Source organism: Spermophilus citellus (assembly GCF_964194105.1).
Source record: "Spermophilus citellus genome assembly, chromosome: 2".
Lineage (NCBI taxonomy): Eukaryota > Metazoa > Chordata > Mammalia > Rodentia > Sciuridae > Spermophilus > Spermophilus citellus.
In genome coordinates this window covers 71136785-71156209 of record NC_138183.1, presented here as the reverse complement: position 1 = coordinate 71156209, position 19425 = coordinate 71136785, and the positions used below count along the sequence as shown (strand labels likewise).

At 37.1% G+C, this 19425-nt stretch overlaps 1 protein-coding gene across 3 annotated transcripts in view; it reads right to left on the bottom strand.

The window, feature by feature from the left end:
- Nucleotides 1–19425, bottom strand: part of PIP5K1B (phosphatidylinositol-4-phosphate 5-kinase type 1 beta) — a 305629-nt gene that overhangs the window by 172515 nt on the left and 113689 nt on the right. For all 3 annotated transcript variants that reach the window (XM_081273842.1, XM_081273841.1, XM_081273843.1), the window contains 2 exons: nucleotides 13744–13827; nucleotides 10439–10507 (listed from right to left, as the gene is read on the bottom strand). In XM_081273842.1, coding sequence (XP_081129968.1) covers nucleotides 10439–10507 — 69 coding nt within the window. In that variant the 5' untranslated portion in view covers nucleotides 13744–13827. The remainder of the gene's footprint in view (nucleotides 1–10438; nucleotides 10508–13743; nucleotides 13828–19425) is intronic.

The window sequence follows — 19425 nt, the reverse complement described above, 5'->3', positions numbered from 1 at the left end:
CATCATACCTGTGGTCCCAGCCCCCAATTCATCTCAATAGAGGGGCTCCCTGAATAGCTTACCTACAAGGACCTACCTTCTTTATTGTCATCACAATGCTTGGTGATTATTAAGGTGATCATTATTAGCCAGACATGGTGATACACACTTGTACTCCCAGCTACTTGGGAGGCTGAGGCAGGAGGTTCATAAATTTGAGGCCAGCCTGGGCAACTAGTGAGAACCTGTCCCAATAATAACACAAAAATGAGACTGGGGATATAGCTTAGTTGTACAGCACTTGCCTAGTATGTGCGAGGTCCTAGGTTTAGTCTGCAGTGCTGAGGGGAAAAGTAAAGAAGCTAAGAAAAAACAATTTGGTAATTATTTGATTAAGCTTACTTTTTTGGTCTGTCTTTACCATGTAAATGAAAACATTATTAAGGCAGGGATTCCATCTGTCTTGATGAAATTAGATTTTTTTTTTTTTTTTTTTTTTTTTTACTGTTTTACCTCTAAGGCCTAGCACAGCGCCAATCTAAAGAACTGAGTGAGTGCACAGACATAAATGTGTCTTATATTCCAGATGCTAACCACACTCATAACAAATGTTAAGGGCATAATATAAAAACTTAGCTCAGAAGAATCAGAATGGTACTTCGACAACCTACATTTCAGCTTCCTGATTCATAATGTAGAGAGAGGCACATCCTGGAGGGGTAAAAATCGAAGATATGAGTGACAGCATCTCATTTATCTCCACTGGGAGAAGACCCCAAGAGCAGCTTAAATATTTCCTTGTGATAGAACCCAAATTGTGCCTTGGGGCATCTGGGGGTACACACATGCTGAACTTGGGCAAAAAAGACAGGAGGACTGATAATCTTTTTTTTTTTTTTTCCCCAAACCAGGATTGAACCCAGGGTCGCTTAACCATTGAGCCACATCCCCAACCTGGCTCTGAACTTGCAATCCTCCTACTTCAGCCTCCGGAGCTGCTGGGATTGCAGGTGTGCACCACCACACCCAGTGAGAATCTTAACTTTACAGCCACATTGAGACCAAGACCACCTTCTTTTCCTTTTCTCCTTTACCATGTTGTATGTTTCAAGGATAATGGCTTCCATGCAGAGAACTGAGATGCCCCTGAGAAATCTCAAAAAATAGAAGTGACCAACAGAATCAAAACCCAGTGAACTCACCAGAAAATGCAGGTATGCTGTTTGGGAGAACAGGATTCCCATAGGGAAAATACATTTTAAATTAGCCACTCTCCTATCCAATGCTTTGTTTATCAGAAAGAAAGTTGCTACTGAACAGATGATCAGTGAGTCATTGCCCAAGTGACTATGGAACTTTTGGCCAGTTATGCTTTAAAATGTGTTCTAATTTGACCATTCAAAATGTGTCACACCCTGCCAAGTAGATCTCATCCCTTACTGTCAATTTTGAGGTCTAAACTCAAGAAAAGATTTTACAATTATGACTTTATTTCCAGTGTCCCACATAGTATTCCCCAATTTTTCCCTTTGTATTGTCTAGAAAATGGTATTTTTCAGGCTATGGTTCAGATTCTGTATACAGAGGTGAGACATACTTTTGATGAGGAAAATTGGATTTTGAACCATTGATTTGTGAAAAACATGTTTTAAAGTTGTTCAATTTTGTTAATTTATTTTTCCCAATATAAAAATGGCTGGATTTATTTGTACCACTGGCCTTTACTATTACAGCAGAGAATTGAGAATGAACATTTTGATGTCATGGGACACCACACACAGTGTTCAGACCATAGTGCAGTAAGGAGGCTTTGACAGCCTGGAGAGAGTTACTGTTCCAGCTGGGTTACTATTCCGGCTGTATTCTGTCACTTACTTGCTCTGTGCCCTGGAGCAGATTACTTAACCTCTCTGTATCTGTTTTCTCATCTACAAAGTAGGAATAATTATATAGTTGTCCTTTGGTATCCATGAGGAATTGGTTCTAGGACCCTCATGGATACCAAAATCTGTAGATGCTCAAGTCTCTTATATAAAAAGGCAAGGTATTTGCATATAACCTATACATATCCTCCCATAACTCTAATCATCTCTAAAATACTTATAATATACGATGCCATATAAATCTTTGTAAATAGTAGCTATACTGTATTGTTTAGGGAATAATGAAAAGGGAAAAAGTCTGTACATTTTCAGAACAGGTGCAATTTTTTCCCAAATATTTTCAATTCGTGATTGGTTGAATCCATGGATTCAGAACCACAGACACAGACAGCCAAGTACATCACCTCATTGGGTGCTTATAAAGAGTAAGTGAATCAATAATTCTAAAGTACTTAAAATGGTAGCTGGCATACAGTAAACACTGAATAAATGTTAGCTCTTATTATTAGCATAGCTTTTGAAATTGCTTCTGATTGATAGTAATTATGTTTAAATTCACTGAATAAATAGGATTTGGGCTAGATTAAACTCAGTGGAATTTCATACGCAAGATTATTCCAGCAGCCAATGATTCTAACTCCATACAAAAGCAAATATCCTGAATAAGCACATGGTAAATATCCTGTGGAGAATGCCTCAATTCTGAATTGCTATGTTCTTATGTGACTCAAGATCGCCACCTTAAAAAGTCTCTGTTAAAAGTCCAGGCAAGGGGGGCTCAGTGGCAGAGCACTTGCCTAGCATGTGTGAGGCTCTGGGTTCGAGTCTCAGCACCACGTATCAATAAATAAAATAAAGTTCCAATGAAAACTAAAAAATATATTAAAAAAGTCCAGGCAAGGGATTGGGCAGGTCAGAATAAAGATGTATAAGACAAAGGTCCTGGTGACAAGGAGCCTGCTGGTCAGATCAGAACCCTGCTGGCCAAGCTGTTCAGGCAGGCGTGCAGATTACCTGCTTATGTTCAGCCCTTTCACTGGAAAACAAAAGCAACCTTGTGCCCTGAGAGCAGGAATGACAGCTCAGATGGCCCCAAAAGCTGCAGGAACACTGAATATTCCAGCCTGTGAGCCTGTCACTCATACCAAGCTCAACCACATCCTGGTTGCTGTTGCTCCTGAAGGAAGCCACATAACAGACTTTAAGTTTAGGATATTATCTTCTATACTTAGTGTTTTAGGGCCCCTAATATTATGACAGTTATTGGAATTGGGACTATAAAATGCAGTGTTTGTTGATCAGAAGGCAAAAGCACAAACAAAATCTCAGTGGTTTACCACAGAGACGCCCTCTCCAATGTGAATGCGGAAAGAGGTCACTTAACAATGAACCATTCAGATAAACAGATGGTTGGCTCCCTCAGTGGTTTCCATCCTGAACTGCTAAACTGTTTTTGCTTAAAGATATGTAACACCTCGCTTAAAAGTAATAAAGGTATATTTGAAATCACACACTTAAGGACTTAGAAGACAGGCACACAGATGACACTGCAGAAGTAGAGTTGTTTGGAGGAGGGTAATGCATAGAATTATACATGCTTCAGAATCTAATGGGGTTATCTAATAACTCCCCATCTCTAAACAACCAAGCTCACCTCCTTGCTGCTCAGTTTTTAAAACTCAAAAGCAGCCCACTATTAGTCATACATCTTTGTTCCTTATTTCAGAAACCACTTCTACTAGAAAGGACACAGTGTCTTGTTCCAGCACACCCCATGCCATGCCCAGATCTAACTGCAGCCAGCATGAGGATGCTAAGTGACCCCACCCACCCCACATCCAGCCCTGGAGGAACAGTCACCCTGCTGCCTTGCTCTGTTCCCACAGACTAATCTGGAAATCAGAGGTGGTGGGACCTCGGTCACACTAACAAAAACAGTGACTTCACTCATTAATATTCTTTGCTCAGTATGTGTTCACATCTATTAAACTGTTTGATCCTCACAGCACTATATGCCATTCAGAGTAGGAATTAATTACATTTTATCAATGAGGAAAACTAAGATACAAATCAATTAGAAAAAGTGCTCAGGATTAGAAACTAGTATCTGGCAGAGCTGGACTCATATCCGACCCTCCTCTTAAAAGGCTAGTTTGGTTTAGGGCAAAGGTTTTTCAGCCTTGGTACTAGCAATATCTAGGTGATTCTTTGGGGGATCTTTCCTGTGCACTCTAAGATGCAGAATCCCTGGTCTCCACCTCCTAGAAGCCAACAGCACGAGCTTCCAACATCCAAAAATGTCTCTAGACCTTGCTAAATCTTCCCTGGTAGGCAAAATAGCTGGTTGGGAACCACTGGGCTAGGGGGCTGAGGACCAAGGTAAGCTAGGTGTCACATGTGAAAGGACCACTTTCCTAGGGACCAGTGTCGCTGCTGTTCAGGGCAAACATAAAGACGCCTCTGTTAAGCTGCAGAGTGTGGTTCCCTCAGGGCACAGCACAGGTCTGCTTGTTTTAGCGAAGTGGTGGCTTTCTAGAATTGAAGGAAAGGAAGAGTGGTCGGGGCATGGGACACATGCCAGCTCACTTCCCCTCCAAAATTTTGACATGTTGTTTATTTGGTTTTTAAATAGGCAATACATTCACATGTTTCAAAATTAAATATGCATAAATAGGTACATACAGAGATCTTTCCCCAATTCAAGAGCCCTACCACAGAGTTCTTCCTAGAGGCAGCAATTATTAAGCTGTCTTATGTGTCTTCCCTGAGAGGTTTTATAAAAGAACTTGTATTTAAACAAATGCTTCTTCTTAGATCACAGTGTCTCTGGCCCACAACTTTAAACATTAATCATGTTTAAAAAGTCATAAAAGACATCTTTCCTTAGAATGTGGCGAGGGCCAGACATTATTCCCTCCACCCCATTGCTGCCTGTCTCTGCTGATGAGGAAAAACGAGCTGAGACGCGGGATGAAATGGCAGCTAAGGTCTGAAAACATAAAACAAGAAGAGAAGCTTGGCTGGGGCACCAGAGGCCAAGGGCTGCTACCTGAGTGTGTCCTGGTCCTATTAGACATGGAGGAAGTTGGTTAAAGAGACCTGGCATCTCCCTGGTCAGTGTTGGAGACAAAGGCAGGGGAACTCTGTCCTCACTGCCCTCGGAAGTCACCAGAACCAGAATCTCCCAGTGGAGGCCTGTGTTGAACAAGTACCAGGAAGGAGCGAGAAGCAAAGGAGGTAGAGGCCTAGTTGCAGAGGAGAGAGAGGAGGAAAGGCAAAGGGTGGTAATAAACACACCCCATGCTAGTCCACGTCCAGGTAGCTGGGAAATGCTAACTGTTCTACAGGAGAGATCACAAAATCAGGACATCCCATGGCTGGAGGTTGTATCATATTCCTGAAGACTGCTAGGTGACCTGGCATTTGTCATTGAATTGCCACGCTATCTGTTGTTTTTGGAAGGGTTAGGATTGGGCTGGGCAATTTGTTTCACATTTAAAATAGAGAATACTTGGATAGCTGGTTTCAGTCAGTATTTCACCTTGTTAATACTACCCTTAATGTGACCTCCTGCCCTGTTCCCTGCTTCCTTCTAAATCTCTTGCCTTGTTATAAAAACAAAAACAAAAACAAAATTATATTCTTTCCCCCAATTTTTTAGTTCCATCAATGGCAGGAATGTTCTGGTAGTCACTCTGATTGGAAAATTTCAGGTCAGTCTTCACTGTGATTTTTTTTTTTTTAAATATTTCCTTTTTTTTTTTTTTTTGGTACCAGGAATTGAACCAAGGGATCTCAACAACTGAGCCACATCTTCAGCTCTTTTTATTTTTTTAATTTTGAGACAGGGTCTTGCTAAGTTGCTCAGGGCCTCACTAAGTTGCTGAATCTGGCTTTGAACTTGTGATCCTCCTGCCTCAGTCTCCAGAACTGCTGAGATTACAGGTATGCACCACCATACCCAGCTTTCCTCTTTTTGTACCCAAATTTATATCCAACTGTGTTGTTCAACTAACAGAAAAGCTTCCCGTGTCACTGTCTCCTGGCTGCATAGAACTTGCACACTGTGACTAGATTTGTATAGTCATTGCATTATTTCACTATCCTCCACAACGATGTCATAGAACAAATAACATATGCTGTCTGGCATGGTAGCCATCAGTCACATATATTATTTAAGGTTAAATTTTCCAAAATCAAAATTTAAAAAATTCAGGTGCTTGGACACCTTGGCATGTTTCAAAACCCAACAGCCTCAGGTACTACTGAAAATTCTACTGGACAACACTGGCCTAGAACATATTAGTCATATAATGTGGATTGAAGCCCTCCAATCCCTAAGACTAGGTATCACTCAGACCCAGTCTATATTTCCCAAATTACCTGCTATTTTCCCCAAACACTGACACCTGACTTTGTTCAGTCTGGTCTTTCCCCCTCTTCCAAAAAACCACACTCAACCCGATTCTGTGCCTGTGCTCATAAAATTCTCTATCATGAAGACAAATAAGTAAGTAAAACAGAAAATACGGTCAACTAAAAGAGTTGGAGTTTTGTCATGACAAAAGACAATGAGACATTATAAAATTTTGTCCCAGCAAAATGATCTGCTAACAAGCCTGGGAAAAGCCCCAGAACACTGTTGTGAGTTTGGAGCTCATCAGGATTTGCAAACTGATTAAATCAAATGCTATTTATCCTGGCACTAATACTGATTTGGTTCATTAATTTTTTTTTTTTCACATGGGATCACATTTTTTCCTCTCAAATAAATTCTAAGGTCATGTGAAGCAGAGACAAGTTCTAACAGGTATTTATTTTGCATCCTTTTCTTTTCTTCCTCACTTTTTCATACCAACAGTGGGTCAGAGGTTGTAAAACACTGCAGCTTATGGGCCTGATCTGTTCCAAGGACATGTTGTTTTGCTGAGAGTATATTTTTTAAAAAATTGGGAATAGTTGATGATTTAAAAAATTTCACATCAAAATGCTTATTTCTGGTTTTCTGAGAAATCAGACCACATGGCAGTCCTGGGCAAGCAAGCACTCATGCGTTGCTCTATTAGCTGGAGCAGAGTGCTACCCCTCCCCTTATAAAGGCCTATATTCTCCTGATGGTTCCCCTGTTATTTCACTCCTTTATTACCCGTGTGGTGGCTCTAGGCTTTTGCATTTACAACTCTTGCAGAAGACACTCAGTGAATTACCTGAGAATCGAAATACTAGACTCTGTAAATATAGCGAGGCAGCTCTTAATGCCTGTCTTAATGGGCAGCTTGTTTGTTTTAGGCAGCTAAAACCAAACTTATTTTAGCCTTTAGCTGATGACATTAACCTTATGTTTAACACTTCCTCCTGGGCTTGCCAAGGACTGATAATGGATTAGGGAAATTGTCAACTGGAGTTTGGAAAAAAAGCAGGCAGCCTAAACAATCATGTGCAAATAATCAAGAGAGGGAGAGTATAGAATTGTTCCTTGAAACTGAGTGTTCCCTAAAAACATGTGGAAATCATAACACTCATGATACTGAGTGTTGCTTGTTGCTGCTCAGTAACTCTTGGGTATTATTCAGAAAGCCTAAGCCAGCTGGTTAACACAGACTCATACTGAGTTTTTCTCTTTTAGTCATCCCATTAGACACCGCTGACTACAGTTGTTTACAAGTCTTGTTTCCCTCAATCTACTCATGTTTCTTATTGACTCCTTTCCTCTCTTTCTTGTATGTAGCACAGTAGATGTGGGCTCCTTAACTTGGGATACCTGAATTGGCTTAAGTCACACCAAAGACACAATGGCTCATCAGAGCTATAGGACTAGGAAAGAAATTTTAAGTTATTTGTAAAGATCATAACTAACGAAGTTCATGGTGGCCTTGATGATACTCATCTAGTCTGTGACCTGTCATTTCCAGTTTCTTTGTCATTTTTCCCTCATGTAAAAAAATAGGAAAGCCCAGTGTGATGGTGCATACCTGTAATCCCAGTGGCTCAGAAGGCTGAGGCAGGAGGATTGCAAGTTCAAAGCCAGCCTCAGCAAAATTGAGATGCTAAGCAACTAAGTGAGACCCTGTCTCTAAATAAAATACAAAATAGGATTGGGGATGTGCCTCAGTGATTGAATGCCCCTGAATTCAATCCCTGGTATCCCCTAAAATTAGGGATAATATTTTCTTATCTCCTGCCTTATAACCATCCTCCTATTCTCAAATGCATTCAAAGCTCACACTCAGGCATTATTCAGGCATTTCTGTCTTCTAGCTTCAAGTTCTTTCATCTGGGAAATGGTTTATGGGGTCCAGAGAGAGACATGTTTGCAATAGTGAATGTGCCTCATATTATCACCTCTCCTAACTCTTTCATTAACACCTTCTCCAGTTTGAAGATATACTGCTTAATGGAGAAGAATTAAGTTGAATAATTCAGCTAAGCTTTTATCTGTCAGCAAAGCAACACTCTTTGTAAGTGACCCTTTCTTCCTGTTGTGCTATATTATATTATATTATTATATTATTATATTATATTATTATATTATTATATTATTACACTATATTATTGAGGGTTAAGGTTCTAGGGGATGTGCTGGTTTTTGTATTCCAGTGTTTTCCTTAGAGGAGCTGCATACCTTACCATCCATTGCTTACATGCCTTTTAAAATCAGAGATCATCAAAAAGATCTCTGTAGTTCTTACTATTTTGTTTTGTGTGTGGAGTTAGGTTTTTTTCATTGTTGTTCTCCTTTCAACTTTCCTTTTCTTCTTTTATCTACTGAAATTACTTGTTATCACAGGATCTGATTTTTAGTTTTTATAACTTTCCCAACACTGCTGAGCTAAGTATTCCATTAGAGACATTAAAGGTAGAATCCGACCTAGAATATTACTTACAACCTGCTTTACTAAATTCTTGGGCCACTAACTTCAGGTTGTCATGATCATATTCTTTGCATTATGTTTGCATCAGGAAGGAGCTCCTGTGGGTCAGGATTCAGTCAACAGTCTGCACTGTGCAATGCTGATCAAGAATGCTGCCTGACACTGACCTGAAGTAATGTCAGGCTTAGAGACGGTGAAAGTGTAACCATCTCTATGTTGGTCTCATGACTGACTGAGTTTACGTGGAGTCTTAGACAAATAAGGGCATTTGTTTTTACTACCAGTATCTAAAAATAAACAATAATAGTGTATTGTAACCTTTGGCCAGATGCACAAATTTTATAAGATAATACAGAGTGACATTTCTGAGCTCTTGAGTCTCCACCCTGCTTTTCCCTAATTGCATCATCATTCTGGATGATAACCTTATAGGTTTAAACTTATAGGTCTGGATGAATAGAAAAACTCAGATAAGAAAGATATATCAGGAAAAAGGACATATTATTCCCCATAAAAACTGAACAGGAAATGTATCATGTTAGTTTGATCATCTGAATATGTGGTCAGATTAAATAATTCAAGCACTTACTGATAAAATGTCTCATCAATGATCTATCAAAGAGTAACAGGTAAAAGGGAAAATTAAAAAATTAAAATATAATAAAACCTCAATACACAAACCTCCTATTCCCAAGAGGGCAGGAGGGAAAGAATTTTTAAAAGCTGTATAGTCTATTTATAATCAGGAATAGCAGTGCCTGGGGATACATTTTACCCAGAAATGTCTCTGAACATTAACTTGCTTGCTAGGAACCAAGGATTTATCAAATTCAAAGAGTAGTAAGATAAGATACATTGGGAAGTCTGGAAAATTAAGATTTCTGTGAAATGAGCTAAAGACATGAAATCTGAGAGGCTCAGAAAAAGTGTGTGTGTGTGTGTGTGTGCGCGTGTGCGTACGCGCGCGCGTGTGTGTAGAATTTCATACTTCAGCTTTGTTTAAAATCCAAAGGTAGAAAATGTTTAAAGTTCTGGTGGAAAGCAACAAGTCCATTAAAGAAATCATATACTAGATGCTGAACACTGTGTGACCTTAAAAGCCAACTTAGGAATAATAACTACCTTCCCTCATAGTCTATCACGGTAAGTGTGGTGGGCAGAAAATGGCTCCTAAAGATTTCCTCGACCTAACTCTTGGGGACATGTATGTCACATTGTATGGCAAAGAGGAGTTGAAGCTACAGATAAAATTAAGGTTGCTGTTTAGCTGACTTTCAAATAAAGAAATCACCCTGGACTTGAAAGCAGGAGGGCTTCATGTAGTCACACAGGTTCTTTAAAGTGGCAAGTGACACAGCAGGAAAAAATGCCCAGCAGCCACTGCTGGATTGGAGATGAACAGGAGACATGGTATGGGGAATGCAGAGGCAGCCTCTAGAAGCTGGAAAGAACAAGGAAATGGTGCTCCCCTAGATCTCCCAGGAAGGATGCAGCTCTGCAGACATCAAGGCAGATTTCTGACCTTCATAACTATAATGATTTGTGTTATTCAAACGCCAAGTTTGTGGTAGAGCAGCAACAGGAAGCTAAAACAGTAACTTAAAACTGCTTTAAAGGAAGAAAAGACCTCTGACAATATTAACATGCCAAACAGTAGACCAGGGCTCCACTTCAGGAGTTGAAGAAAGAACAAAAGACGCTTACCTTCTTATAGGTTTTTTCTTCATTTTGTTTTCCAGGAGCTGCATCTCCATTTTCAGCAGCTGACGACATCTACAAGGGAAAAATATTCTCATTTGAATTTAAACTCTACTCTGATATACAACATATTAATAACATTGCTAACTAAGGGAGGCAGTTTTAACTTTGCTTTTGTTATCATTATTGTTGTTGTTTCTAAGAAAAGAAGAAATTCTCAGAATGCTAAAAAAAACCCACAAATCTTTGTTTCCTAACTTTTTGTGAAATCAACCTTTACTTTTCAATCATTTTGGTAGTATACTTAACTCTGTAAGCTCTGAGAAAGAGGCGATGGAAGGCCAAGTATACATGATGAGCATAAGTTTCTTTCTATGAAGCCATAAAATTTTTTTCTTCTTCTGGTTATAAATGCTCACTATAAAAATATCTGGAAAGTACCAAAAACTATGAATCAGAGAAAAAAATCATTTTTAATTCTACTTCCCATAAGCGACTCCATTATTCACAATTTAGCATATTTGTTTCCACTTTTTGCTCTAGGAATTTTTATATGAAAAATATTACAATACCGCCTTACTCAGTATTGTCACTGAATATTAATGTACCCTAAAAAGTATTTTCCCATTTGATGATAAAAATTTCATTGTAAGGACAATAATGTTTTCTACTTGCAAGGTATACCACTGTCTGAAAATTGTTGTGTGTCAATACTTAGGTTAATAATGCTAATATTGGAGGACAGTTGAGGTGATTCAAGGATTTTACTTCTAAAAATAACACATAATTATTTTGTACTTACACCTTCAATGTGTTCTTGGACAAGAGTCCTGGAATTATTAAATCATACCAAGGTATTAAAAAGTTCAACCTCTTAAAATATAGTGCTAAATTTCTTTCCAAGAAGACTACATCCATTTATACCATAACAGCAGTGAGTGGGAACTTGCTTCATGACACACTTAGCAACGATTACTATTTTTTCGATATCTTTGTTAATCTGACAGTAAAACAAGGCCTCTCCTAATTAATTGAACAATTACTTAATCTATCAGTACTGGGGATTGAACCCAGGAATGCTCTACCACTGACCTATATCCCCAGCTCTTTTTATTTTTTTATTTTAAGACTGAGTCTCACAAGTTGCCCAGACTGGCCTCAAATTTGCAATTCTCCTGCCTCTGTCTCATAGCTGGGATTACAGGTGTGCGCCTCAGCACCAGGTCATCTCTCCTGATTTTGATTTGCATCTTTGAAAATTACTAGTGAAGGTTAACATTGTTTTTCACAACATTTTAGCTCTTCATGTTTCTTTTGAATTTTCCATTGTTTTGCTCATCTATTTGAGTCTTAGTATTTCAGATATTGATATTTATCTGTAATGGTTATTAATATTAATGATTTCCTTATTGATTTCTATGTTTTGAGGCTACTAATCTATTATCAAATGCATTATTAATATTTTTCTGTGTTGCTGAATATTTTTTAATTTGTTTTATAATTAGGATACAGAGAAGCTTTACAGTTTTATGCACTTAGCTATTGGTTATCTGATTTTTTCCCCCAATGCTTTCAGATAGAACACTTTTTCTCACAGAGAAATATAGATGTTCAAATGCATTTCTCTTACTTCTTATTAAAACTTTCACTTCAAATTAATCTGAATTTTTAAATTCAGTTACTTCTTTGATAAATAAGGTAACTGCACAGAGTCACGATATTTGAGGGTCTTATATTAAGTTCCATGAAGAGCATTTCATACAGTATGGAGGGATAGATAAAACTTCTGACTTTCTTAGAAATCTCTAAAGCATTCTTCAAATCTGAGACTTTTAATAAATGCCATATTTGCTAAACAGAATAATTCACCAGTCAATTTTCTGCACTCAACGATTGAGTTTGCCTGGGCCGCCAATAACTTGTATGGCCAAAGCCATGTAGGAATGTGAAAGCATGGGCCACAGCAAGCACACCTTCCAAGTTTATTACTACCCAGCAATCAAACCACCCTGCTATCCTTTTAATTTTTATGATCTATTTATTCAATCTGTCCATATTAGAATAGGGAGTTTCAAGGACAGGTGTTTCACAAATGACTGCTTTCCACTGTATCTGTTTAATTTGCTTAAAGAACAATTGAGTTTTCTAGTCTCCGTGGGATAATATTTTAGTGAGTTCTGAATGAAATACTAGGAAAATTAAAGCGCCTGAAAGGCTTTAAAATATCAGGCTCAGTATAAAAACAAACCTTCAGCTGCTCAATAGAGCCAGGAGAATAAAGACCTCCCTGAAGAATGCCACTCCAGTAATTGCACATCTAAGACTTTGCAGCTTTTAAAATGCAAGCACTTCAAGAATGACTCTGAAGGGTGCTTGAAAAAGCCACCTCAATGAAAAATTGACCAACTGGCATGAATGAAGGATGGATGATGAGATGGTCTTAAAGTATTTTTTTATTATTTTGTAAATCACCCCTGACTTGACAGTAGGGGAGAGGAGGAGAGAAATGGGTAAACTTCAGTCTTAAAAAATCAATTCCTTTTAAGGTGCACAAAACAGATAATAATGACAATGGAGGGCCCTGAACTACCACCTGAATTCAAAGGGTTTTTGTTTTATTTTATCCTTCTACAGAGTGATGTTTATCAAAGCTCACACAGACCTAATAACCAGAGACACCTGGGTTGGAGAGGCAAATGGGATGCTTGGGAATGAGCTGATAAAGTGCAAAGAACTGTTGAAATGGTGAGAGCGGTGATTACTATTTGTTCCTAATCTTGTTATATTTCCACACCACTTAGAATACTTCATTTGCAATTATGGAAGTCAAGGTAAGTATAGATAAAAGACATTGTTTTAAAAAATATTATAATCATATATATTTTTCATATATACATAAGAGGAAGGAGGAAAGACATTCTCAGAAGTACTGATTATCTACAGATGGTAGAATTATAAATGCTTTAGGGTTTTTGCTTTTATATTTTTCTATGTTTTCCAAGTACTCTGCAGTAAGTGCTATTTCCTTTAAAAATAAGGAAAATGCTAATGTTATTAAAAATTTAATCACACGCAAAAATTAATGGCAGAGACCACATCTGGGTTTTGTCCCTTCAGGTAGACCAACACCCACAAATTTTCTGGCTTCTGTTTGCTTAATGTTTGTTTTGAATTTGATAATGTCAAAATTAAAGGTCATGAATGAGATTCATGCATTAGAATATTTATTTATAAGTAAGTATACAGTAAAAAGATATGCAAATATACTGCATAGTCAGAATTCATTAAAAACACAGACTATAGTTTCTTACCTTTATAAATGAAATGGCAAGTCATCTGTAGTTGGTAGTGATGGGTGGCCTATTCATGTTGCAACTTTTTTCTTTCCCAGGTTCCTGTTAAAATAAAAATCACTGGTCAATATTTATTCATACCCCTATTTTTCTCCCAGGGATACATACACACAAAATTTAAAAGGAAGGAATATGAAGGAAAAATAAACAGGCAATAAGATGATGCCATCAATAGGGGTTATGCATAGGACATAAGCCATGTAATCCAATATGGCATTGAAGAAATGGAAGTCTTCAATTTGTCTCAGATCCCTAATTGCCACAGCAAAGGAAGACATGATCAGTTCCCACATGCCCATTGTCCAAGAGAGAAAAGCAAGCCAGTGCCTAAAACAAATCACAGGTATTGGAGAATTGAGGCTGGAGTGAAAATTTCTATTGTGGGTTTTCATAGAGGGGACTTCATTTGACATGTGGACATTTTTTCATTTCCCTCTGATATATCAACTGTGATTTTTGTTAGAGTTGCTCATATGACACAACTTTAAACCACAATTCAACAATCCTCTTTGGCTATAATTATGTTTTACACAGAAGAGATACTTGCTCATTGTAATCAACTTTTAAAATGCACAGAAATATAAAGTAAAAATGAATCAGGTCCCATATTTTCTCCCTCTAGAAAATAACCAATGTTAGCTTTTTGCTGTACAGACTTTCAAAATGTCCCCTGTTTGTTTATACACACACACATATGGACACACAATTTCTTCAACAAATTTTCTGTTCCTACAAATCTATTTTAGATATATTTTTCCACATCTACTCATTTAAAAGTAACTGCAAAATATTTCACAAGATGCATATATCATCATTTAATCATTCTCTTTTGGTTGAATGTTCAGATTGTTTCCAGGGTTGGCTACCATAACAAGAGCAGGAATAAACAGCCTTATTCAAACATCTTTAATGTTTGAGTACTTTTATTTCTGTGGGAAAGAATCTTAGGAGTGCAATTATGATAAGCACATTAACTATTTGCATGACTATTGCTACATTTCTTTCTCTTAAAACATCCAAGCAATCAATCCAACAGTGCATAACAAGTGCCTGCTTATTGACATACTTAACAGTGCTGGATGTTCACCATTTTTAAGTGTTTGCCAACCTTATGGACAGATCATGGCATTTCAGTTGTTATAATGCAAGTTTTCTCACTACTAACGAGGGTTGATTTTTTGGTGATTTAAAATTTTTAGTTCATGTTCTGTTCCTATAGTTACACTGAGCTGTTTATCTTTTTTTCCTCAACAATTTATAGGATTCCTTAGTACATGAATCATTAACTTTTCTTTTCTTTCTTTCTTTTTTTTTTTTTTTTTTTTTTGGTGATGCTGGGGATTTAACTCAGGACCTCATGCATGCTAGGCAAGCACTCTAACACTGAGCTGCATCCCCAGACCCTAACCATTAACTTTGTCACATGGGTTGCAACCTATTGTTCTTCATTTGGCTTTGTTTTTAGTACCTTTTCATGCAGACATTTTAAAATTTTACAAAACCAAAATCTGCCAATTTTCCATTGTAGGATACAGCAGAGAGTTCAGAGATGTTAATCATCATACAGAGATGTTATACATCCATTCTCCCATATTTTCTTCTAACACCTTTATAGTTTCATTTTTAATATTAGATCTTCACTCCAAAAGAAATTAAATCCACATGCAATCATTCCCTGATAGAAAGTTAATTGCCCCAATATCATTTATTTTTTAATATACCTTTTCCTTATTGGAAAGACATTCACTTTAAGCATACATTCAGTTTTCCTCTGTATTTCTATTTATGAACTCTGTTCCAAAGACTTACTTGTGGATTACTGAGCTAATACACACTTTTAAAAGCAGGAACATGACAGTATGTTTTGATATCTGCTGGTGCAAGTTTCCCATACTATTGTTCTTTCATGTTTGGCAATTTCCTTGTAGTTATGTATTTATTCAGACTTTAAAATCATAATTCATTATCTGGGTGTGGTGGTGTATGCTTATAATCCCAGCAGCTTGGCAGGAGGATCACAAGTTCAAAGCCAGCCTCCGCAATTTAGTGTGGCCCTATGAAACTTACCAAGACCCTGTCTCAAAACATAAAAAAGCACTGGGCATGTAGTTCGGTGGTTAAGTGCCCCTGGATCAATCTGTGGTATCTCCCACCCCGGAATTTATATATTCATTGATCTGACAACACCTTCACTCTCCAAGTCTGGATTCTGACTATAATTTTATAAAAATTTATATGCTAACTTGGAAAGGACTGTTCTCTTTAGAATTTTAAGTTTTCTCATTCAAAAAGATGGTATAGCTCACTATTTCTTTAAAGTCTTTTGCGACTATCTTAGATTTTTAAAAATTTGTCCTATGTCTTACTAAATTAATTTTTAGATGTTTTCATTTTTCACTCTTTTAAATGGGGATTTTTCTATTTGCTTTTCTTTTTTATAATGTCATTGTATTTTTTATACCTTTGCTTTATTTACTTATTTTTAATGTGATGCTGAGGATGGAATCCAGGGGCTCACACATGCTAGGCAAGTGCTCTACCACTGAGCTACAAATGCAGCCCCTCTATTTGCATTTCTAATCAGTTATTAATTCATATAAAGAAAAGTGGGTTTTATCCAGTATCTTCTACCCAGTTATTTTTCCAAAATATTTTGTAGAATTCTAAAAGATTTTAAGTAGATCCTCAGTCACATGACCTGCAATATTTATGTGGTTTATTTCAATTTCTTTTCTTCTTGCATTCACTGAACTTCTAAAACAATGCTGAGTCACAGCAGTTGAGTAATGGCAGCGCCAGGCTTTTATAACATCCTTCGGTAGTCACCATCTACCATGGTGCTATTGTTGGGTTTAGAAATGTGGCAGTTTCTTTCTGCTATTCCTAGTTCACTTTTAGTTTCTATTAGGAATGTCTACTGAACTACATAAAATGTATTTTCAGCATCAGTTGCTATAATTATAATTGTTCTGCTTTAGTCTGTTGTACAATGTATATATTTGACAGATTTCATAATGAAAAAATCCACCCTTGTATTTATAGAATAAACTTTGTATTTATAGAATAAAAGTTTGATTTGATTTGCTCATTTTTTAAAAAAAAGAATATATTCATGAGTGATAGTGTTGTGCCTCTATCATTACTTGTACCAAAGAATTGATATTTTTCATAAAACTGGAAGCTTTTTCTCTTTAGATGTACTCAGTTTTTGTTCTATAATCATTCATTTCCTTGGATTTGTTCTATAATTATTCACCTCCTGGGATTTATAACAACTTTGGGTCAAATTTTGATAACTTGTAATTTGTTAGAAACCATCAATTTCCTTTAGATATTAAAATTTATCACCATTTATGTATTTAATATTGTATATATCTTTTTATTAGTCAGATTTTCCCTTTTTATTTGTCTTGTGGCCATTTCCATTGTTTTGGCTTTTACTGTTAGTAATTCCTTCTGGGGGTGGTGGTGGTTGGTTTAAAAAATGTAGATGCAATCCAAAAGCATTTAGGCTATAAATTATTCCTGATAAATTATTTCCCTGTAAGTTTTAATGTACTCTAATTTCCAGATAACATGTCATTTTGTTTTCATTTCAATTTAATCTAAGGTCTTTTTAATTTCAAGCATTTACACATGGTTATTCTTTCAGTGCCAATTTCTTGATTTATAGGACTGGGATTAAGGAATGAGTAATATATCCGCTATCTCCCCCAAAACTTATTTTCTTCTAATGCCATGGAAATAGATTTTTGTTTTTGGTGAATGTTCCATAGATATAAGGGAAAGTACACGTTCTCTGTTTATAGAGAAGAAATGCCCTATACCATCACTAACCTATCTCATTATTTGTCTACTCTGTCATGTTATTAACAAATTATACCTAAACTCCCTCATATGGCTATTTATAGTTTTATCATGTTCTTCTGTTTCTCTCCCCTTTTTTATATCATATATTCTAACTACATTGTTTGGAGAATGAAGGAGATGTCTATGATTGTGTCCTTGTGAATTATACTTTCTGTTCTCAAAAAATATCTTTTTTTCTCATTTAATAATTTCCATCCTGCATTTCATTGTAGTTGATACGAATATGCTCATTCCCAATTTCCTTTAGTTTGCATTTGCCTGGCATATCCTTGGTCATTTCTTTATCTTCAACTTCTTTAAGGTTATTATTTTGTTTTACCTGTGTTTCTTATGAACAGCTTAAAATGGATTTTTAGTTTTCAGTTTTTGCTTATCTAAGACTCTGTTGTTATTTGATAGGGGACCAGAAAACTTGACATGAGTTGTAGTAAGTTTGTGTCTGATTTGCTTCCATTGCATTTATTAGTTACATGAGTTGTTACTGCATTTAATTTTACTCATTCCTTATTTGCTGGATTAATTATGTTTATGATTCCATTTTTCCTCTTACTAACTTATTATTCCATATATATTTTGATCATAGTTATCTTTGTAATTTAAAATCATTTAAAAATCTATATATTTAAAAAAGTCAAAATGGCTATATGCCATCTATATTCCCCAGACATTTTTTTTATTGGCTACCATAGTACAGACAGAGGTACGGCATTTTGATCTTCCTATGAGAAAGGAAGACGGCCCGTCACTGGAAGTGTGGTCAGCAGATATCTCCAGCTGACAGTGCCGCAGGGTCTGCTTCTGCAGGATCTGACTTCACACTAGGCCATGACCTCCCTGTGACCAAATGACAAGGCAGCACTCTTCCTAGAGCTTGCTGACGAGGTGGCACAGGCTATGTGGCCTCTGTGTTTCTTCCCTTCTTTCACAGGCTGTATTAGTCTCTTAGTGCTGCTTTAACAAAACACCACAGACTGGGTGGCTTAAAGTGACAGGAACTTATTTTTTCACAGTTCTGAAGGGTGCTAGAAATCCAAAATCAAGGTACCAGTGGAGCCCTGCTCCCTATGGGCCTCTGGATAGACTACTTTTCTTGTCTCCCCCTTACTTCTGTTGGCCATCCATCCTTGGCCTTCCTTGGCTTGCAGGTACATCACTCCAGTCTTGGCCTCTGTCACCACATAGCTTTCTTCTTGTGATGTGTGTCTCTTGTCTTCATATGACACTTTCCTCTTATAAGGACACCAGTCTTATTGGGTCAGGGCACAGCACTCTCATGACCTGATCTTAACCTCATTATATCTACAAAGATTCCATTCCCAAATTAGAGTACACGCACGATCTCTGGAAGTTAGGACTTCAACATATCTTTTTGGTGAACACAATTCAACTGATAGGACAGGTATTAATTCATAATAACTATCCTGTACCCCAAACTCTGTCCCAGAACCTGTTTCCAGAGAACCCAACCTTTTCCCTCTTCCTTATCCCCAGGAGGAGATATTTGTAAAATATTTTTACACTTGCATTGCTTGCTCTACTCCAAACTACTAAATGTCTCTTCATAGACAGTATGTCTCTTCTGTTTCAAGAAATATTAATTAACAACTGATAGCTAATAGTCACATTATCATCATTCATTTAGACTTCACCTTAAGCTGTAGGATGTTCACACAACTGATTGAACGTTCAAGCAGTTCCCTTAGAAATAGCATGTGGATGGTAGGCTTGGAGCCACTCCGTGTCCACAAATGTCTTTCATTTTTCCTCATA